Raw genomic sequence first — 19548 nt, 5'->3', positions numbered from 1 at the left:
TTTATGGAAAATAGCCCTGGAATCACACACGAAGGTTGCCACACCACCGCAAACTATCCGACTGCCTGTTAAAATCAAAAAGGTAATACATGCTTGTTTGTCTTTTTTTAAAATCATGCAGCTTCCCTTTCTTTACACTATTAAAGGGGAGGTGGGCCATGCTTTATTTCCTGCAGTAAAAAGTATACCGATACGCAGCCCCACATATTAAGTGGTGTCTGGCTAATGGGCATTGATGCCCCCAAGCAGGTGGGCTACATGCACAACAATTTTAATTTACGTTCAAGAAGATACTGTATGAGGAGGTCAGCGCAGGGGGCCTTTTAGATCTGATGAACAATCAGGCCAACGGATAAAAGGTTACAAGATTTCTGATGAGCCCAGATATGCCAGTCGGATGGTTCCAGACAGAATCTACTCGACCGCTCTTTCAATTCTGATTAACACTCTCGGAAAACACAGTTATTTGGTGGAATGGAGACTCTTAATAAAGAATAAAGGATGCAATTCTTGGGGCAATGATCTTTTTGAAATCAGGGTCTACCAAAAGAGCAATTTTAGTAGTCACTTAGTTGTAGAAATGTCATGCACACATTTATTGCAAGACGGTAGGAGGGATAATGAAGGAGTGCATGTGTTCATGCAAATTTGTTTTATTGATGGTCCGTTTGGTTTCATGGAAGCCGAGGTAGACACAAAATAAACACATTGGAAAGAAAATAATACATACTGCATTCCCTGGCGAACTTGAGTCATTTAAACCTTTTACAAACTACTCACCTCCCCCTCACCACAGAACACAGTTCCTGGCTATACCCAGAGAGTATTGGTATAAGTAAAGGTTTAAAGTGACCTATCTTTCAAAGGTCAATTTCTGCCACACTTGTTTGAGAAATGTCGCCCGCCAATAATATAGCACAGTATTAACCTCTTCAACAACATGGGCTTGGAAAGCAGAAGAGAGATTGATGAAATGAAGCAAAACAACCAATAAAACTTTAGGTTATTTTATTTTTCCATTTGATTTTTTGCAAACCATAATCAAGAGCAGTCCATGCTCAAAGTAGGAACATATTTCCTGATCTGGTCAGCTGTCTAAAGTAAGCAAGGTATTGTAACATCTATATTAGACATGTGGCCAGATAAAGGTGATCTTATAAAGTAGCATGTGAAGATAATTGCTGAGTAAGAACGCCTATTAAAATATCTTACTTAAAAACCTCTCATCAAAAAACAACTCCACTAAATAAATAACAATGACAGGGGGCACTGGAAAGGCCATGAAAAAGAATTTCGAACATGGGATCGTAGTACAAGGAGGTTTTGGGACCAGGGCATTATGGGGTAAGGTGGGATGGTCATGGAAAGGGCTTCAGGGAAAAGAAAATAAGTTACAAGAAGTTTTGGTTAAAAGGGTGAAAGCAAGGGAGTATTGAAGGGAGAAAGGAGCTCTACTTCTCCTAATAGACAACCATGAAAAGTGTGCATAAAAAGAAAAAAGGTCATGCCAAGAAGAGTAAAAAAAAAAAAAAAAAAATTAACAAGACCATGTTCAAAGGACCTTAAGAAAACATTGCATTTGGTACAAAGTCAGTTTTATTACGAAAGTTAAAATTCAGAAGGCATTTTCATAGACATCAAAATATATTGTCACAGAACTATCTTAATAGCTGTAATTGAGGACAATTATTCACTATTAAATGCTTCCCCAATGATGAAGTGACCCAGTACAATTGTAGGCCACGTCACCTTTGTTTACTGAATAATTAAATAAAAAAAGTCTCAGGGTCTTGAACTTATGGAATTATGTGCATACAGATGTGAAAGGGCATCAGTCCTATATGGCATCTAATGTAGGTGTAGCAGCTTGTGGGTGCTGTCCATTACAAAGTCCAGTTGCAGACTGTCGGAAGACTACGAAAAACAGGCAGAAAAAAAGGGCCCATCTCTATCAAATGAGCAATCGGAAACATAGCAGATGCGGCAGGCACCTACACAAGTGGTTTTTGCAATTGGAATGTAAGCCAGAAACTATACCAAAGCAACGATGTCGGGTGGTTTCAACTGCAACATTCTTCAGGATCTGACCTTTTTGGCATCTTCATCCAGTTCAAACTGGAAAGAGAAAAATAACCTAGATTACCTTACCCTATACATGAGGTTTCATTATGAAAAGCATCAAGATGCTATGACGGGGATATTCACAAAATAGGAGGCCTTCAGTGATCTACTACTATTAGCATGTCCTGTCCCAGACATGCTCGTTAAGAATCTCTCAAATCAGATGATGTGGTTAGGACATTGGCAACCTCAAGCCATGGTGCAAATTAAGACCACTGTTGCTAAAGAAGATTTAAAGAAAATTTAAAAAGTTTTATTCTGGTTCACAAGACATTGGTGTTCCAAATAAAAATCAGGTGAACATGCCCTTACAGTTGGCTTTCATTTCGGAGGAGCGGACAGCCACCAACATTTTAGATTAGCTAATAGGGGATTCGTAAAGCACATTTCTGCCATCTACATGACATAATTGCACTGGTGACTATCTTGGAATAGGTCTACAGGGTACGGGAGAGGATTTGTTTTGCCAGGGAGGTCAGGAACCTAGATGGTGATCTTGGAACATCTGTGCAATTCTTGATACAATCAGTCAGGCAAGTGCTCAAGGCCATAGCCCAATATCCTAGTAGTTCAGGTCAGTTGAGGTGAGGTAGGAGCCATCAGGAGACAAATAAAATTGTGACAGTACATTTCAAAGATAAACAAGTTCGATAGGGATTTTGACACCCTTTGGAGGCCGCAACATCAGCCAATCCTTAAGGGAATAGGAAAACATACATCCAGAAAATAGATTGTCTATACATTGGCTTTACATAGCTGGTCATGCCAGTATGAAGGAAGTCTGGGGGTGCAAATGCGTTTCATATGGAGTGTACAAGTCTTCTTTAGTGTTGGGTCATTCAGATTGTGAATGTGGTTTCTCCTTAATATTAGTGTTGGTTTTCCCAGTGGCAGTTTTAGAGGTGCAATATTACTTCAGAGCATCTTAAAGTTTCCCTACCCTTATAGTAAAACGCATATACAGCTATGTGCAAAATAGAGAACATTCCAGTTGCGTCTTGGAACTTTTATTTTTGGCTTATTGATACTTTGATATAACTATCGAAAATTGCATTGTTTTTTCAGCCAGCTGAACATATTTATTTCAACGTTGTAAAAGATGTGTGGCGCTATTGGGCCCATTAGAAGCCCTTTGCAACTGGAACTTCCATGAGGATAGACATAAGGGAACAATGGAAGCTGTTAAGCATGTACAAAAGTAACTTTGGGACTTCCAGTTCTGGCAGGAAAGGCCTCTAGGTAGAAGTATGATCCATACATTTACATTGTTGTATCTGAGACAGCTTAGAGGGAGGGAACGCACACCAGGTTAAAAAGGCATGAATGGAGAGGCTAAAGACCACCTTGAAAGCGACTCAAACACCTTAAACTCTAAAGAACACATGGAACCTGGTTTTCCTAGGTTTTGCCCATTTAAAAGTAAAAATGATGACAAGCTGCAGCAATATCTTGATTAATATCCTGGTAGGTGTCCAAAATCTTACTTGTAGTCTAAAACAATCTTAGGGGAACACCTGTGTGGTTGGAGACCAATGATGCATCAATGATGCATCACCAAAACTACCTTGCAAGCATCTACATACATTGTGCTCCTTAGAAGATAAGCAGGCATACATATGCACTGCTGGAAATATTCTGTTACAGATTAAAAGCAAATTCAAATACATTCTGAACATCTTATTTAAAAGTCTTAAGTCCCTGAACATCTGCATTTGGTTGTGGTGAAATGTTGGTTAGACCACCCAAAGCCAGCACTGAATAGTCTGTTTTCAGGTTGCCCATCAGTTATCATGAAACAACTGCTTACGAACTTCAGCTTTGATTTGTCAGTGCATCGATCCTCATTTTAAGGAGTGTACAAGCACAGAATTCTGCCCATCAATAACGTATCTAAAAAAGCCACTGCTAAAACGGTGGTTCTAAACCTAAACAACATGGGGGCAAACAGTTCCATGCTGTTGGACTGCCTGAAAGGGTCCAAAATGGTGCACACATTTGAGTGATATAATGAAAGAAAGAATTGGTCCATCAGTAATGACACAGACATAACAGATTTGTGGACCTGGGCAACCCGTGCTTGGCTCACCCATATAAACTAAAAAGTGTAAGTCTGCTAAAACACACTTTATTGCAGGTGGCGGGTGCAGTACCACTGGGCCTCGTCATGCCTCCAAGATTCTGAAACCATTGAATAACCTTATGTTTGGCAGCAAGACCAAGGCTCCAAAAATAATTCTTAAAATACTTCTCTAAAATGCATCCTGTATAGGGGATTATGCGTTATCTAAAAAACACAAAATAGTATAAAAATATGTAAAAAGCCTGAGGGTTCTAGTCTCTGTGGGAAGATTGATGGCTAAGTTGCCGGTCATCGTATGTGCTGTATCGCTTCACATGGATCCGGCGCACCCGATCTCGAAGCTCCAAGCCTTCGTCGTCCTCACTATGAGCTGCCTGGCTGCGGCTGCGGCTTGTGGCCTCCAATAGTGAGTTATCTGGGACGCGTGGACTTTCATACAGCAGGACATTTAGTGTTTCTTCATAGATACGAGCTTCAGGAAACTCCACCTGTGGATAAAACAATGATGTACTTAGATAAAGCATTCTTTTTCGCACTGCTCTTTTAACAAATTATATTCTTAGAATCAAAATTAGGAAAATACCTCTGTCCCTTGGGGATTTTATCAATCAATTGTAAATGTAACGGCTACATCAGCTGAGCATTTTAGTTCAGAAAATGGAAACCCTGCCAAAGAGGTACTGAAATGGCTGAATCAACAGGATGGAAGCTGAGCGTCTTGTCCGCCAAGAAAGGGCATCTTATTATTTTTAATTCATTGCTGTGAATTACAAATGTTTTCCTCAATCACTCTGACCCATGCAAGTGTTCAAAATATAATGAATATGAGCAAGACATCATGATAAACAATTAAATACTCTAAAGCACAATACCACAAAATACAACAGATAAACTAAAAAGATCATCCTGTTTAAGAAAATCAAGGGGCATTTCAAAATAAATTGGGCATCTTTGGAATATTTTAGGTCTTGGATTATTACATATTTTATAGACCAGAGCCCCACCTAGCTACTAAACGCACTTGTAAAAAAAACAATGATGGAACTTGAAAGGTAAAAGCACCCTCGGAGAAAAAATACCCTCACTCTGGGCCTCCCACAATTATGGCTTTTGTTTTACATTTATAGCAATGTTTTAGCCTATGTTCTTTCCCTGCTGGCTAAGGCTAATGGGAGTTGTAGGTCAAAACAACTAGGGACACAGAACCCCTATCCATATCATAGTACCCCCTACCCTACCCATATCATAGTGTTCAAATTCGCTGCTACTCTAAAATTCACTGCAAAGAATACAGGCCATGCTGTATTGTCCATATAGTTTTGTTTTAAATACAAAATGTTTTAATTAAAAATTAAGATGCATCTGTTGATATTATTAAATAAATCTATTAAACAAATCTATACCCCCATTCACTTTTCAACCTCTTGACACATCAACAAAATGTTAAAGAAACACCCGCTATATGTTGTTAGCTTTTAAACAGCCCTCACAAGGTGTTGCAGCACTGAATGATAATTGAAGTAATTAAGTAAGAAAGAAGGTAAACATAAGTTTAGAATCGGAAATACATTTTCAGTGTAAATATTATATTTTCAACAAGTACAAAAGGAGCCAAAACCTAATTCAGCGGGTGGAAGAAAACAGTTACAAAACAACAAATGTAAAATGCTGATGCTGGAAACTGCTGAATGAAGTCCAAGAGAAACACACCTACTTCATGGCAAGACTCGTCCATTTGTTTGTTCCTAGTCACCGTCGTCGTCGGGGTAGGGAGGAGAGGTGGTACAGCTAATTTGACATACCTTTGTTTGTTTCTTTTCAGTAGCATAGACTATGGAGGTGCAGCAGACTTCGGCCAGCTTTCTCCCTTGCCCATAGAACGACCAGCAGCAGATTTCATCCCCGATAACATCTTTGATGAAGAGCACTCTTCCATTGAACCGCAGTGAGAGCTTGTCAAACAGCTCAATGTTCTTCAGCAAATGGTCATCGGAGTTGCTAAAGAAAGACAGAAGAAAAGAAATGTCAGGCATGCCAACAAAGATACCAGGTAGGGTTATGCTTCTGTACTAATGGGGCTAAACCGCAACTGTATATAAACATAAGGAAATTTGAAATACTCTTGTAGACAGACAGGTCAATACCAAACCAAATGAGAAAAGAGTGAACTTTAATAAGTTCACAATCTGTAAAGTCAGGCATAAAAAACATGAGCAATTAATGCGGTCAAGTGTTCCAGTGTCAAGGTAATAAAAGATGCCATTGTAAAGTTACTTAAAATGCTTTCAGATTTCAGCAAAATCAGGTTAATCATAGTAAAGGTCAGAGTGTACCTGGAAAAGCAGACATGGATACAGCAGACAATACTGAAACAAAACCATCTCCTCTGGGAGTGGGGGTGAGACAGCCGATGTGAAGACGCAGTATCCCCCTCTTCACAACACACCCCTACCCAATACTTCCTCCACCTTTATAGGATGTTGTAAGTCGTGTTCCTTGCCCCCTCCCCAATTTCAACAGGTACCCACATCAAAGGGAGGCGGAGAACAAACAACACTGTATATCTCAACAACAAAATCGTCCCACTTTTTCTGACGATATATTTACCGCTGCTCGAAAAAACACCTCCCACAATTCCTACCTCCACTCTAGAAATCCCATTTAGCAAACCACTGGGACGAAGAAGAGACGAGAGGGAGCTATGACGATTACCCATAGAAACCAATGCACCAGGGATTCCTACAGGGCAGTCGCCATGCTTTCTTGGTAATGAGGCCAGGCAAGGTCAGGCCTCCCTTTACAATCATTCCCACTTGAAACCTGTTAACTCTCCCAGGAAGTATAGAAAGTGAAACACACAAAGAACAAGTTACTTTCTTACCTGGTAACGTTCTTTCGATGGGATGGTCCGACGACTTATTCCATATCTATGACAGGTAAGGTCCACAGCTGTGCTGCTTCGGAAAATCTTTGGCGTCTGCGTTCTGCGTCGATGACGTTGATGCTCCGTCCCCGAGGACCTCCTCCAACGGCCAACGTCACCCGATGTGATAAGTAGGACGCACGACGCCCATAGCCTCAGGTATAGTTTTTTCCCCAGAACGTGTGCCACCAGTTTTCTGCCAGTCAGACACACAAGGCCTTGCGGAACGCAAGCTGCAATCGCAAAAGAAATTCTGCAGCGGGGAAGGCAGGGAGGGAGCGATATGGAATACGTCGTCGGACCATCCCATCGAAAGAATGTTACCAGGTAAGAAAGGAACTTGTTCTTCGAGGGGATTGGGTCCTCCAACGTATTCCATATCTATGACAAACTCCCAAAGCAGTACCAAGCTAGGAGGTGGGAAAGAATTTAGAGTACAAATTTAGCATGTCCAATCAAATTGCAGAATAGAGAACTGCCTTGCCAAAGGCCAGATCTTGCCCTCTGATGGAATCGAGGGAATAGCGACGTACAAAAGTATGTACTGAAGCCCAGGTGGCTGCATCACCGATGTGACGAATAGGAACTCCCCTCTGCAGGGCAGTAGACGCAGCCACTCCTCTGGTAAAATGGGCCCGCAAGCCAGCCGGAGGGTCCTTACCCACCAAGCGGTAACACTCAGAGATAGCTAAAAGAATCCGAGACAAAGTCTGTTTCGTCACAGCTTGTCCCAAATGCTTTCCAGCGTAACCAATGAAAAGTTGATCGTCCACTCTGACCCGGGACATGCGCGAGATATAAAAGCTCAACGCTCTCCTAGGATCAAGCCTATGGAGCCTCTCTCCTCTTCCTTACCAGGATGTGGAGGAGGATAGAACGCCGGAAGAACAACCTTCTGGCTCAAATGAAAATCCGAAACCACCTTCGGAAGAAAAGAAGGACTAACTCTAAGGACAACCCTGTCCTTCTGAAACACAGTGAAGGGTGGCTTAACTGAAAGTGCCTGTAACTCACTCACTCTGCGAACGGAAGTAACCGCAACCGAAAACACAGTTTTCAGAGTCAGCAGCCTCAAAGGGAAAGAATGTAAAGGCTCAAACGGAGCACCCATAAGAAACTTAAGAACAAGGTTCAAATCCCAACCTGGCACCAAAAAACGTGACGGAGGGAACACATTAGTGAGCCCTTTCAGAAACTGCGAAATTAAAGGAATTTTGAAATAGGAACACTCTTCAGACGAGCGCTTAAATATGGACAGCGCCACCAGGTAACCTTTAATGGTCCCCACTTACAAGCCCCTGTGGTCCAAAGAAAGCAAAAAAGACAGAACCATGGGAATGTCACATTCAAAAGGATCCACATTCTGAACTCTGCACCAGTCGCAGAACTTTCTCCAATGGCAACGGTACAGAGACTTAGTTGCCGGCTGCCTGGCCGAGAGCAACACCTCCATCACGTCTTCAGGGAGGTCCCAATCCTTATACCTCAACCTTTCAGAAGCCAAGCGTGAAGATTGAGGGATCTGAACTCTGGATGGAGAACCCGACCCCCCTCCCGTGAGAGCAGATCGTCTCGGTAGGGAAGACGACGTGGAGGGCAGATGGACAAGTCTAGAAGGTCCGGGTACTACGTCCTCCGGGCCCACTCCGGAGCGATGAGGATCATCCGGGAACCAAACCTCCGTAACCTCTGCAGCACTTGCGGGATGACGGGGACTGGAGGAAACGCATACAGCAGTGGGAATGACCACTCCACCACAAACGTGTCTCCTAAGGCTCCTTTTGGAGGAAATTCCCGCGAGCAAAACCTTTCGCACTTTCGGTTGACACTGGAGGCGAAGAGATCCACTTGAGGGGTCCCCCAAAGGGCGAAGATCTCCAGGAGAATCTCCTGAGCCAGCTCCCACTCGTGAGAGATCGTGCTGTGCCTGCTCAGAGCGTCCGCCGTCTCGTTGTCGTCTCCGGCCAGATGAACCGCCGAGATCGAAACTTCCTGCTGGATGGCCCAGAACTCGAGCTGCATCGCCTCCCTGCACAGCGGAAGTGACCCTGCCCCCCCCTTTTTGTTGAGGTAGTGCATGGCCACCGTGTTGTCCGTTAGAATCAGGACACTCTTTCCGCGCACAGTCGGCAGAAAAGCCTTCAGGGCTAGCCTGACGGCCCTCAGCTCCAACGGATTGATATGGACTCCGACGGAGACCAACGACCGCTGACTGTCAACTCGTTGGCATGAGCTCCCCATCCCGTGAGGGATGCGTCCGTCACGATCGTCACCTCCAGCCAGAGCAGCCAAAATGGGGCCCCCTTCATCAGATTGCCCTTGACGGCCCACCACAGAAGGTCCCGGGCTACCGAGGGCGGCACCCGAACAGGGTCCGACAGCCTGCCGGAGGACTGAGAGCACTGGAGCTTGAGTGCCCACTGCAAAGATCTCATCCGCAGACGAGCCTCTGACACCAGAAGAATGCAGGATGCCATGAGGCCGAGCAGTCTCAAGAACTCGGACGCTGGGAGATTCTGGGCAAACTGAAACTTGTGCACCATCTGCTGAATGTGAAGAGCCCTCACCTGAGGAGGAAAACACTGCCCCAGGGACGTGTCGAGCACTGCTCCGATGTACTGGAGCCACTGCGTTGGTGTCAAATGGGACTTCTTTAAATTGAGGTAGAAGCCCAGCCTGTGAAGGGAGTGGCAGGTGACGGACAGATCCAGGACTTGCTCGGGAGAGCTCCCCCTGATCAACCAATCGTCCAGGTAGGGGTAGACGTGAATCCCCACTTTCCTGAGATGCGCTGCCACCACCACCATGAGCTTGGTGAAAACCCTCGGGACGGAGGTCAATCCGAGTCGAGGCATACCGAGATTCACGAAGCGAACATGTTCGCGGAAAAAACGGAACTGAGGCTATGGGCGTCGTGCGTCCAACTTATCACATCGGGTGACGTCGGCCGTCGGAGGAGGTCCTTGGGGACGGCGCATCCACGCAGGACGCAGACGCCAAAGATTTTCCGAAGCAGCACAGCTGTGGACATTACCTGTCATAGATATGGAATACGTAGGAGGACCCAAACCCCTCGAAACATACTTTGAGCGAGCCGGGGTTGGTGCACAGAGGCAGAGGAGAGAATTTGAGCTGGAGAGACCCTGGAAGGGCTGGAGGAAGAAGGACTTCCCGATTGCTGGGCCTGTGAGTACAGGCAAATCTGCAGTGTGGCGAAGGAGTTCCAACTCCAAGGAGCCCAAACCAGGGGCAGCTGGGGTTACCTGGCAGTGCCCACACCAGAGCTCCTCCCCTGGGCAAAACAGGAAAACCCAGGCCTTTGAGGGGCAGGTAAGGAGACCCTGACCTCAACAAGGTATCCCCCTTTGCCTCCTGCATCTCCCAACACCTCGGAATGCTGTATAGGGGAGGTGACGAGGTGGGAGCGAAATAAGAAAAGTGCATTCTAGGACATGAAGTCCAAAGACTTTAAAACTTGGCAATCAAGAGGGGTCTGAGCCTGACTTAGGGAGACCTTTGTGTGAAACTTTAAGGAGGGGTCCGAGCTCAGCTGAGAGACACCCCCAAGAGGACAGAGTTAAAGAGAACAGTGCCTCCAACATTGTATTCCAAGGACACCAGCCGTAGCTTTGGTATTGTCCTTAGCTCCCAAATCAAGGATACGAACAAAGAAACCAACACAGCCAGCGAGTTGAAGCGAGAAAGTGACGAATAATAGTGATACAGTATGGTCCAGCATAGCAACATCGCCCAGTCGAAAGTCTCTGCTGAGCGATTACTGATTTGAGTCTAAAAGATATGAACTGTGTTTGGTTTCAAGGCAAGAGAAGCCTAAGGAAAGTGAATTACGTTGAGTTGCAAAGTGAGAGGTCGGAGCCCAACTGACAGAGACCTTTGATGAAATGAGATAGAGGTCCGAGCTCAGCAGATTGAGACCTGTAGCGGACTGAGAACTTCGAAGTGGTCCTGCAGAGGTCTATTTGAAAAGCCTTGCACATTCGAAAGTCTTCAACATCAATAAAAGGTCTGAGCTCGACTGAGGGAGACCGGAAGTGTGATAAGTTAGGGGAAGGGAACCCCTCTCAAACGTGAATTAAGCTTGCGGAAGGGAACCCCTGCAAGGGCTGTGATTGCAAGGTCCGAGCCCGGCAGAGGGAGACCTATGTGAACTGTTAAATCTTTGAGAGGTCAGAGCCCGTCGGAGGGAGACCTACATTCACTTTTTGTTGAACTGTGAAAGAACTTTTGGAACACTGGAAAAGTGACTAACGTGGAAGAACAGGCAGGCCCGATCCACGTTTTGAACTGCCTTTGTTTTGAGAACCTGGGCCAGAGTGTGTCATCATGTCTACGGGGGCCGCCTTACTTTGTGCCATCTAACGTGGGGAGGAGAGCCGACTCAGCCATCTTGATCTTTTATGTTATAACACCGATTTTCCTTTACATACACCTTTTTCCATGCACCCATTTATTGTAATATAAGGGCAGGCCATAGGTTTATTTAGTATAGGTCACTTTATTTTGACACACAGGACTAGTACTGTGTTATTTATTATTTGATGGTAGAGCGTACTCCCATCTTTCAATAAACACCCTTGAACCTTGCATCTTGTCTTCACTTGTGATACCATGCCTCCCTTGCAGTACCTAAATGATGAAAAGAACAAGTTACTTACCCGTGGTAACATTCTTTCGATTGGATGTTCCTCCCACGTATTCCTCATCTTATGATAGACTCCCAAAACGGTATTAGGTTCTTTTGGAGGAGGGAGTAAGAAATTGAGCGTTAATGCTTGTCCTGAATGGAGCATAGAACTGCCTTCTCAATTCTTCCTTCATTGTTGGAGGTGTCTAAACTATAATGTTTTTTGAACATGTGGAAGGGGGACCAGATAGCTGCCTTGCAGATATCCTTTATCAGAACTCCCCACTGAAGGGCAGAGGAAGTTGCCATGCCCTTAGTGGAATGAGCCTTTAAACCTTCTGGGGGATCTTTCCCAACTAGCCTGTAGCACTCCGAAATATCCAGTATGAACCATATGGATAGAGTCTGTTTAGTAACTAACAGATCTAGTTTGTGCCCTGCATAACCAATGATAAGTTGGTCATGCTGTCGCAACTTTGCCATCCTTGAAATATAAAAGCTTAGAGCTCTCCTCGGATTGAGTCTATGAAATCTTTCCTCTTCCTTACCAGGATGAGGGGGAGGATAGAAGGCCAGAAGCACAATTTTCTCGTGCTAAATGGTAATCCGATACAATCTTAGGTAGAAAAGTGGGTTTGACCTTAAGGACAACCTTATCCTTGTAAAAGGTGGTAGACAGCAGTTTACAGGATAATGCCTGTAACTTACTCACCCTGCGGGCTGATGTTCTCACTATTAACAAAATAGTTTTGTAAGTTAGCAGCCTTAAATGGCAGGAATGGAGTGGCTTGAAAGGAGCGGACGTCAAAAAATGTAAAACCAAGTTAAGGTCCCAAGTTGGTATTTGGAATGGTGTAGGAGGAAACACATCTGTGAGTCCTTTAATAAAATGGAATTATTAAGGGTATTTTGAAGTAGGATGCCTCTTCAAAGTGCGCTTTTATATGGAAAGCGCTGCTAGATCACCCTGGATTGCTCCAATCTGGAGCCCCAGATTTGCCAAATGTAGTAGAAACAATAACACTGTAGGTGTATCGCATTGAAAAGGGTCTACATCATTCTCCCTACACCAGCTACAGAACTTGTTCCGACAGCAGCGGTATAAGGATTTTGGTTTCTGGCCGAAAGCAAAATCTCCATTAAGTCATACGCGAGGCCCCAATCCTTGTCCCTCGCCCTCTCAGAAACCATGAGTGAAGGATGTGCGTCTTGAATTCTGGATGGAGAACCCAACTTTCCTCTCGCGAGAGAAGGTCCTCTTTGTGGAAGATGTATTGGAGGGCAGATGGACATGTCTTCCTGGCCCAAAACGTGGCAATTAGGATCATGGATTTCCCAAACTTTCTCAACCTCCTGATCATGTGAGGAATGACGGCGACTAGAGGAAACGCATACAGGAATGGAAACTCCCAGTCCACTACGAACGCGTCCCCAAGTGCTCCTCTTGGAGTAAAGTCCCTGGAGCAAAACAGTTTGCACTTCTGGTTGATCCACTTCAACAAACAGATACACTTGCTCAGAGCATCCGCTGGCGTGTTCTCCTAAGTGAACTGCTGATAGAGAGATTCCTTTTTTAATTGCCCAGAACCAGAGCTGCATTTCCTCTCTGCAGAGTGGTAGTGACCCTACGCCTTCTCTCTTGTTGAGGTAGTACATGGCCACTGTGTTGTCCATCATTATCAGGACATTCTTTCCCAGTACAGAGGGCAGAAAGACCTGGAGTGCTAGTCTGACATCCTGCCTGAGAATTGGGACCACTGTGTCCTGAGAGCCCCTTGAAGGGATCTGATTCTCAAATGAGCCTCTAGCATCATGAAAATGCAGGATGCCATGAGGCAGAGCAACCTCAAAACGCCAAAGGCTAGAAGAAGCTAGGCATTCTGAAACTTGGTGACCATCTGCAGAATGTCTTGAGCCCTCACCTCAGGTTGCGAGGCTTTTCCCAAGGATGCATCCAGTACTGCTCCAATTAACTGGAGTCTCTGAGATGGAATCATGTGGGACTTCTTGTAATTGAGTGACAAGCCCAGTCTGTGGAGGGGGTGGCAGGTGATACGGAGTTGTTCTTGGGGCCGTTTGGGTGAACGTGCCTTGATCAGCCAATTGCCCAGGTTGGGGTAGACGTGAATCTCCCCCCCCCCCCCCTCCTGAGACTTACTGCCACAACTGTCATTAACTTGGTGAAAACCCTGAGGGAAGAGGTCATTCTGAATGGCAGAACTCGAAACTGATCATGAGAACCACCAATTGCAAACCTCAGGCACTTCAAGAATGTAAGCATCCTGAAGGTACAACCTATCCTATCCATCCAATCCTGGAACAGGATGTCCTAAAGGATCTCAGAAAGTGTGACCATCTTGAACTTGTCCTTCCTGTGGAACTTGTTCAAGTATTTCAAGTCCAAGATAGGTCTCAGCCCTCCGTCTTTCTTGGGGATTAGGAAATAGAGAATAGGAAATAGGGAGAATACCATCCTCTGTTCCTCTCCAACACAGGTACTGGTTCTATAGCACCTTTCTCTAGCAGGGTCAACATTTCTTTTAACAGGAATGGATCTATAACATTTAGCAACTGGCTTCCCAGGGGATGATCCTGAGGTCTTTGTATAAAGGGGAGGCAGTAACCCTGGGCTACGGTTTTCAGTGCCCAGGCATCTGAAGTAATACCTCGACATCCTTTCAGATACTGTGACAGCCTGCCTCCCACTGGGATGTTGCAAGTCAAGACCTCAGTGTGGTTTTGAGGCAGCTGAAGCAACGGCTGATGGTAAATACACAGCTGCTTGGGCGGCCTTTGCACCTCTCCCTCGACCACCACGAGGGAATCTTCTCTGTCCTCTTTGACCAGCCTGTCCTCTCGCTCTACCAACTAAGTAGTAGTAGCAAAATGACCTACCCCTCCAAGATGATCCACTGGGGTGAAAAAGCTGTGGCTGTCTGACTGCGACACTAATGGACTCGGCTGCCGCTTTGGAGGTCTGCCGCTTTTCAAGGCTTTCGTCCGCTTTATTTCCAAATCAACAGGAGCCGTCAAAGGGCATGTTAACGTAGTCTGGATTGTACATCAGGTGCAAATCCTGACATCCTCAACCACGCAAATCTGTGTAGGACACTGCTTGCTTCCATGGTCCAGAACTGATTGCAGAGACTCACACATGGCCTCCTTGCCATCCCTTACCACTCCCCCTCAAACCGAATGTAGATAACTTGTTGGGGTGATCAATGACTCTAAATGCTGTAGAAATCAGAAATGTAATGCCTTACAGGAAAGCACTTAAAGGACGATCTATTGTGGGGGTGAGAAGGTCATTTACAGTAGAGAATGTGTCAGGTAGTACATTACCAAAGAATCTAGGTTTAAAACTAAGCAGACCTGAAGTTATGGGTAAAAATAGGTTGGTCAAGCATTTTGTAATTTGTCAGCCATTTCGGGTTTGGGCCAAAGTCAGGCACTCGAAGATGGATGCTGGGGATACAAATAAGTGCATTTCTGTAAAACCATGCTGAAATGATGGAAGACTTACCTCATGGTAGTTCAATGAGAGTTCAGTAGTCAAAGACATGGTGTCTGGATTTCTCAGCTCTAATCTTGACAGTGACAAGCTGTGGGAGCAAGTCGTCATTCAAGGGAAGAGAGTGAGTGTTGCATGCAGCTGTTTCAATTAGCAGGCAGGGCACACCGGATACCCATATTTGGCCTTCTGGGACAGGAAACCATGATGCTGTTGCTAAAATTCTCAGGACATCAGTAGTGTTCCCATTTTAAAGGACAGGTACAGCACACACAATTTTAATCAGTTACAGATGTAGGTATGACATGTGCGCTTTGTGAATTGGCAGCCCAGTCAGTCAACCCTAGAGGAGGAAGGGGCTTGTCTTGGAGTGCCTGAACCTATGAGAGTGCACTGCATCATAAATAGGGAGCAGAGCCAACCAAAAAGAGTATATAAGGAGGGAAATTTCTATAACTTTAAGGAGAGGTCCAGAGATGTCTTTGATGCTGTATGGTGTGTCCTGCCTGCTGGAAGAAAATAAACTGATGTCTTTGAAAGTCCTGCTTCAGCTTCCTGATTTGCTTCAGAGTGCCTTCCTTACCCAGAGATGCTAATGCCCAGAGAGGGTGATGGGACCCTGATTTACAGGTTTATGAAGCCGTCTCTTTCCTCACCCTCGGTGATGGGATCAGCCAACATCGCTATGCAGTCCCATAGGGTGAATGTGAACTTTGCAAGAGCACACAGAATTTGCAGACATTAAAGCAATGCTGCGAGCAGAAAATACTTTGCCTAAGAGTCAATGAGTTTGTCATCCCTATCAGAGGGTATGGTTGGGTACGCAGCTTGCTTAGAGGCAGATGTAGCTGCATGTACTTCTAGGCTTTCCGGAGTTGGATGTATCGACAGGTAGCCTGGGTCACTACTGGATGGTCTGTATTTCTTGGTCAGATTTCTGTTTACTGCAGGGCTTGACTCTGGAGCCTCCCAGTTTGCTGCAACCCTTTTTTTAAGTGCCACAAGAAATTATAATATAGGGTCATATTGAGGACCTCTGTCCAATATGTCAGTTAGGTCGTCTTGTTCAAATGCAGCAGTTGGTCTACCCCATCCCAGGATTTCTACTACTCTGGATATCAGGCTTCTGTATGATGCATCTGCAGAATCAGCCAGGTCCGGTTTCCCAAAATCGAGCTCTGGGGAGGGGTCTACCCCACTAGCTGTCTGTAGGGTGTCCTGTTGCTCCCTAACCCTGGTCTCTTCTGAAATGAGGCATTCAGGTACATTAGTATTTTTTGGAATACCGTATGTATCCAATTGGAGACCACATGGAGGGGTATCATCTGAAGTTTCATAGCCCACATACATAGATGTTCGGGAGCTAAAACAATTGTTTTTAGGTAAAGTTTTAAAAACCTACTCTTGGCTTTTTTGTGGTAAAGGCGTCGAAGAAGGTAAAGGCGTTGAGGAATATATAGTCTGCGTCAATGTATTTTGTATCAGCGGTCGACGTCAGTGGTGTTGATGGCTTGACTTTGCACATGTGCTTCGAGGGAATTCGACCCTCGAGTTGACAGTTTCTTCAACAATTTCTTGTCGAGTACTCGAAGGCACTGGAGTAGTCTTAAGCTTATGACCCAGGCTTGAGGGCGGGCAGGGTTTCTCCTTGGCCTCATGCTTGTCATCGACCGTAGCAAGATTTTGCACACTTTCTTCCTAAACATTTCCCACTCCTCTTTGGATGAGGATTTAGTCGGGCAGACTAGGCTCCTTTCATCTGAGGAAGAAGATGAGGAAGAAGGTGATCTATGACTTCTCTTCAATTTTCTTGTTTTTGATGACGATGAGGAGTGTCTGCTACTCGAGTGGGAACATTTTTTCACTCTTTTTTTGTGAGGAGAGGAATCTCTCGACTCATGGGAGGACCCCACTATCGAAGGAGTGGACAGGGATTTGGGGACAATCCTACCCACCAACAGTTTAGCTTTCCGCTCTTTTAAGGCCTTACCTGACAGGATCGACAAGTCAGAGGTTATATGCTTGATGCCCAGGCACAAAATGCATATCTTATGTGGGTCCGTGATGGACATCTTGGCGCTGCATTTTAAGCCCATCTTTGGAGTATTTGGAGCTGAAGACGAGGCCATTTTTGAAACATTTTTTTTTAAGAAAACTGTAGCATGCCGTAATTCTCGAAGCAATCGCATTCGCGGAAAACAGAACGGAAGCCAACAGGTGCTGCGCGTGGTTTATGTACTCGACAATGACGTCAGCCGAGATGGAAGCCCTCGCTCGAGGGAAAAAGAGTCGACTGTCTCGACACACAGCGCCCTCTGCCGAGAGAACATTTTTTACGAAGCAGCTGAAGCTGGAAACGAAGATATCATAAGATGAGGAATACGTGGGGGACACTACATTTTAAATGTGGAATCGCAATAGCTTTACTCGTGCACACCATTTAAAATGTCAAATCTGACATTCATGATTTTTTGCATTCATTTCACAAGCAAGACATGGGTCTGCAAACCAATGCAGCTAAAATGTAGCAGTCAGTATCTTCCATTATGCCTCAGCAGCAGTCTCAAAACGTCAGTCACCTGCATACAATTGCCTAGGGGTTCCCACTATTATGGGGACAATACCAGGATGTCTGCTGTATTACATATTGAGCACATCCTGGTCATATCAAAATGGAGGCCCGGTAAACATGTGTTACACTTGTTGCACATTAATAACTAACCAGAAACACAAATATCAGCCTCAAACAGGGCTACCCTCCATTTCTGCAGGGCTTCAAATACAGGCAGTGACATGCACACTATACAGGAAACTTCACCAAGCACACCACAGTTTCTTCCAATGCGAATCTTTTGATATAAAGCAGGCGCATTGCTAATACAACTCATGGGTTGCTGTCATTCTCCATTTATTTTCAGTAAACTGGATTTACACCGGGCATCTGTAGTACTTTAGAGCCTTTTGTCTGCCCTCACATGTAAAGTGAAGCAGCGCTATACAAGATACTAGTCAGAGGGAGATATTCAACACAAAGTTAATAAAGCAGTTTAGAATTAGGTGAGATGCACTCCGCCCTATTATAATTGATGTGCAAGAGTGCCATCCTATCCTGCGCCTTATACAGTGAACGGCATATACTCCACACATATTGAGCAAGGATAACCTTTAAGACCAAATGTCAAAAATTCAGGCTATAGCCCCGAATTAGTTGGTTTAAACAGAGTCAAGAAATTGTACTGTAATGAAATGAGTTGTGGTGCCTATATTGACTATTAGCTAATTTTCCTGTTCTTCTATCCAGACAGATGACCAACTGCCCCTTATGAGAGTATAAAAACACTAATCAAGCACCATTCGGTGTTCCCAAATTAGAATGTGCTTCGCTATATGAAGATCAACCCTTGCTTGAACAGGTAGAGTAATAGCAGCTGTTATATATAACGCAGTCATTAGCCCACAATCAACGATTTCCATGCACAGAAAACCTACCCCATATCCTTTACAACAATGAATCCAAGTATTTTCACCTCTTGATTTTCCATAGGCATAGTGGTTGCTAGCTACCCAACAAAACGGAATCATTTGAATGTCTTCAGATGGATTGGGCAATCCAGCTGATTCTGCATTACCACATGAACCACTTGTAACTTTTAATTATTTTCAGACCCACTAAATTGTTTCTGGAATATCTGGATCCATGTTCTGTCCCATATTAGGTCCTCCAAAAAACTATAGATTAGCAGGATCTCTTTTGTTCTTAAGTCAGAAGAAAACTAGCATGGTCATGACAACCACAGTGAATAGCACCAGTCAAACATGGTTTGTAAATGCTACATGTGACTATTTCTGTAATCACCATTCAAAACAAAGGCTATTAAGCAATGAGGAAACAAAAACCGGCATTAAAAAAAGGGTGGTAGATTACCTAAAAGCTACTGAATTATACGATCCACAGCACCACGGTTTAAATAAGGACATGGTAGATGCATTGTATTCAGTTTTTTTTTACTACATGACTCAGGATGTGGCATAGAGAAGTATGTGAAAACTTCCATATCATTAACAATGCCATTAGTGAGGTCATGTGGGACATCATGAGCAGTGCATGGCAGGGAGTGGATCGGGTATGATACATTGTGAGCCATAACTGAGCGCCTAAAGACCAGAGCGTCTGAAGACCATGAAAATGGTAATAGTGCATGGTATAAAATCACAATAACATAACTGTCGAAAGTTAGTGTTTTTTTAATGTTTTGCATTCATTGCGA

General features: G+C 44.6%; 1 protein-coding gene across 5 annotated transcripts in view; it reads right to left on the bottom strand.

The window, feature by feature from the left end:
- Positions 1 to 991: 991 nt before the first annotated feature.
- TNFAIP1 (TNF alpha induced protein 1) overlaps positions 992 to 19548 on the bottom strand; it is a 339442-nt gene continuing 320885 nt past the window's right edge. For all 5 annotated transcript variants that reach the window (XM_069614578.1, XM_069614579.1, XM_069614575.1 and 2 more), the window contains exons 6-7: positions 6004 to 6199; positions 992 to 4689 (exon numbers count right to left, since the gene is read on the bottom strand). In XM_069614578.1, the coding sequence (XP_069470679.1) occupies positions 4453 to 4689; positions 6004 to 6199 (433 nt within the window). In that variant the 3' untranslated portion in view covers positions 992 to 4452. The remainder of the gene's footprint in view (positions 4690 to 6003; positions 6200 to 19548) is intronic.

The sequence above is a fragment of the Ambystoma mexicanum genome, chromosome 9, assembly GCF_040938575.1.
Source record: "Ambystoma mexicanum isolate Mex_15411 chromosome 9, UKY_AmexF1_1, whole genome shotgun sequence".
Taxonomy (NCBI): Eukaryota; Metazoa; Chordata; class Amphibia; order Caudata; family Ambystomatidae; genus Ambystoma; species Ambystoma mexicanum.
The sequence above is the reverse complement of the archived record's forward strand: the minus strand, read 5'-3'. Positions and strand labels throughout refer to the sequence as shown.